Source organism: Sphaeroforma arctica, assembly GCF_001186125.1.
Source record: "Sphaeroforma arctica JP610 unplaced genomic scaffold supercont1.1567, whole genome shotgun sequence".
Taxonomy (NCBI): domain Eukaryota; class Ichthyosporea; order Ichthyophonida; genus Sphaeroforma; species Sphaeroforma arctica.
In genome coordinates, this window is record NW_014038991.1 from 1,582 (window position 1) to 4,805 (window position 3,224).

A 3,224-nucleotide genomic window follows, 5' to 3' on the forward strand; every position below is an offset into this window, starting at 1 on the left:
GATACATATCTACAAAAATTTTCCATAATATTTTTATAATGCCTTAGATAGATACGAATACATTATACACCAATTAAAATCTTTGCGTGCCCATGTAGCTTAAACCATAAATTACCAAGTTGCGATGTGATAATTACTTGTTGAAGCAATTATGTGTCAATCGAGTACGTTACACTATATCATGTATTAAACATATTCGATGGCATCTTTATTGCTAAATTTCCCTTTAGCAAACAATGTGTAGTAAAGTAGACGTTTTTCTACTAGAGATATATATATACGTGTAAGTATTCATACAGTGCTAATAGTAAATTAAATCGCTCACGCAAATACACCAAACGTCTGCTCATCTTCATAGGGAAGCTCTGCACATAATCTTCCCTCACATCCACTATTATGTTTTTAGATGCATGTGTCTTAGTAAACCCATCATTTGATACTATAGTAACGCATACCAGTGTATTGCCATTTATATCTGTTCTTTTCGGTATCGGCGCCTTGGTATCAGGACCGTTCACCCAAGTAGTGGCCCTTTCCCATATTGAGAGGCTTCGCACGTGTTGGTGTGATATGTACTGCGTATTTGTGTTGTATGGATGCGGTCTATGCTTTCTTACTGCATGCAGCGGCGCGCGATAGGCCGATAGTGGAACAGCTCTCAATCGAAGGAGTGAGGACGACATGATGCAATTTGAAGTCGTTGGTCTATTACTAGATACAAACGTCGACGCAACTTAAGTAAAATAGAGCCACAATGCGCAGGCTGATGGTGCAGCTATACACACTTAGCGTCACAAGTATGTGTGTATGGATGGGTAAAAGTCTCGCGCAGCAAGTTTAATATTGGTATCACGAACACACACAAATAATTCGCGAAGTGCTGTTTCTTGTTTATATACAAATTATGTAAATAAACGCGTACAGAGTTTATGTATGTTCGCAGTTTCTGTCACGTTAACGTATAAAACTCGTCGGAGCAGGGGGGGAGGTTTAAGTTTTAACGCTTTCAGTTTCAGACGACCACGCGAACATATGACATCATTATGATGACATCATTATTGGAAAGTAATTTGTCAAGTAAAATGATAGTGGCCTATAGTCAGCGACAAGAACTTGACGCATGAAAACAATCCGAGTTTGCCGCTACGCTAGAGATACTAGAGCATATTCCGGTCTCTACATAATTATTTACGTCGACTAAGTTCCTTAATATCCATAGCCTACTACTAATAAGTAATAACCTCAACTACCGTGTACTGTTTTGTGTGTGTAAGACTGTAATGGTACTATCTTGCTTAATTTTATGAATTTTTTTTTGGTCGTATTGTGTTCAAAATTGACACCGACTTGAGCCTTGAGGCCGGTCAGTATAATGAAGCGGTATGTATACGTCACACATTTATCAGAACTAACCAATGACTAGTGAGATTACTTTCACTAGCTACCACTACACAACCAATGGTTAGTGAGAATACTAGTCACACTTACCCTCTATACATACTCTACTAGCCTATGTATACATAAATATATTCCGTGATGCAAAATAAATACATACACTCTACTAGTAGAACGTATAGTACATACTGCATAATGTAGGATAAAATCGTATCACATTATTTCGCATGTTAGACTGCACGAACACACGCTAAGGAAAAGAAAGGCGAAATTCTCAGCGCCATTACATACTTGACAAACCACACAAACGACCACGGACATTTGGAAGTACAGAACCAAGCAACAACACACACACGCCACACAATCGACCACGGACATTATAAGTATATAATCAAGTCACGCAAACACACACACACGTACGGTGCGGATTATTACGTGTATAGTTAAAAAATAACATACAAATACTTATATACAATGAAAAGCTATCCCAGTACACCTGACGGTAACTCGCAGGCACACAGAGATCCGCCCAGACGACTCGAGTTCAGCGAAAGTGACGATGGCGATCAAGGGCCAAACGACAGTACATTCACCCCCACACCCACCCCACAGCATCATCGCACGCCTACAACTACAGGCACAGCGGGTATGCACTACTACCATAGCGTACACGGTCAGCAAGCGCATCTGAACGCACCAATTAGGCGCGTTAGGCCTGGGAACCTGCACACGCACGCATCACAGGACACGCGTGGAGATGCTTCGTTTTCGAGGAATAGGACTGATGCGCATGAGGTGAACGATATCTCCATATTTGGGAGTGATTCATCAGTGGAGCGCGATGACGGGATGTCTCAGAGCGAGTACTTCGATAGTGCAGACGATATGGACTCAGGTGGGTCATTTTGTGGATTTCATTGGGCGTGTTGTTGCTTGTTGTTTGTCTGTCTGTGGTTGGGGACGTATGCAACAGCTATGGTTACAGGACACTTTGTATTTAATTATAAGGGCACAGTAAGGTACTTTGGCAGTAATTATAGGGTGGTATATTGCAGTAGGTGAAATTACATGGGTAGAGTATTCCATTTGAGCTTCATCTGAAGGAGAGTTATGGGTGATTGTCATTTGGTTGTAGGAGTGAGGAGTTTCTACTAGGTATGAGTTTGATGTTGTATCGTGACTCGTGACAGAATTGTTCATATGATTTATGATACACATATATAAATACTAACATGTACTGCATCAGTGTATGTATTGCTTCAGATATATTACATCTTATAGTTACAAGTGAATACACACCCATAGGTGTTTAATACATTAGAACGTAAAGGTACCAGGGCTCAATCACGTTGCTGTTCATCTGGGGAGGGGCAGTGGCTCGGAGCAGTTACACAGATATGCTTTTCGGTTGAAGTAAGATATATATGAGCAAAAATAACTCATTCTACACCGTATATTAGGAAACGTAAATCATACTCTTTTGTATTTCGTATACCAAAACGATCAAACCGTTTAGAATGACTCGTGAGAACTATCTTGGCACCAACATAACCTGTGTGAATAATACAGATGCCGACCGTGTAGACGACCTTTTGAACGAACTTGAACAGGATGCGGGGTTCGAATATCCCTCTTTGAGTGGTGAGTTGCTATCTTTACACTTTGTCACATGCTTTCAAACCTGATTTATAACAATCACGACCTCCATACGTGTACAAATTGTTAATAGTGTGTGTAAATGGGCATAAATCGCAATATAAACTTATATATATATATATATATAGATGTATATAATAATATAGATATATATATATATATATATAATAATA

At 39.6% G+C, this 3,224-nt stretch overlaps 2 protein-coding genes across 2 annotated transcripts in view; one reads left to right on the forward strand and one right to left on the reverse strand.

Annotated features, from left to right (window-relative positions):
* SARC_11195 (hypothetical protein) overlaps positions 1-854 on the reverse strand; it is a gene marked incomplete at its 3' end in the record, with an annotated part of 2,344 nt that extends 1,490 nt beyond the window's left edge. The window contains exon 1 of the mRNA XM_014294722.1: positions 456-854. Coding sequence (XP_014150197.1) covers positions 456-683 — 228 coding nt within the window. The 5' untranslated portion in view covers positions 684-854. The remainder of the gene's footprint in view (positions 1-455) is intronic.
* A 692-nt stretch (positions 855-1,546) lies between these two features.
* The window catches only part of SARC_11196 (hypothetical protein), a gene marked incomplete at its 3' end in the record, with an annotated part of 3,149 nt that continues 1,471 nt past the window's right edge, over positions 1,547-3,224 (forward strand). Inside the window, exons 1-2 of the mRNA XM_014294723.1 lie at positions 1,547-2,290; positions 2,965-3,036. Coding sequence (XP_014150198.1) covers positions 1,870-2,290; positions 2,965-3,036 — 493 coding nt within the window. The 5' untranslated portion in view covers positions 1,547-1,869. The remainder of the gene's footprint in view (positions 2,291-2,964; positions 3,037-3,224) is intronic.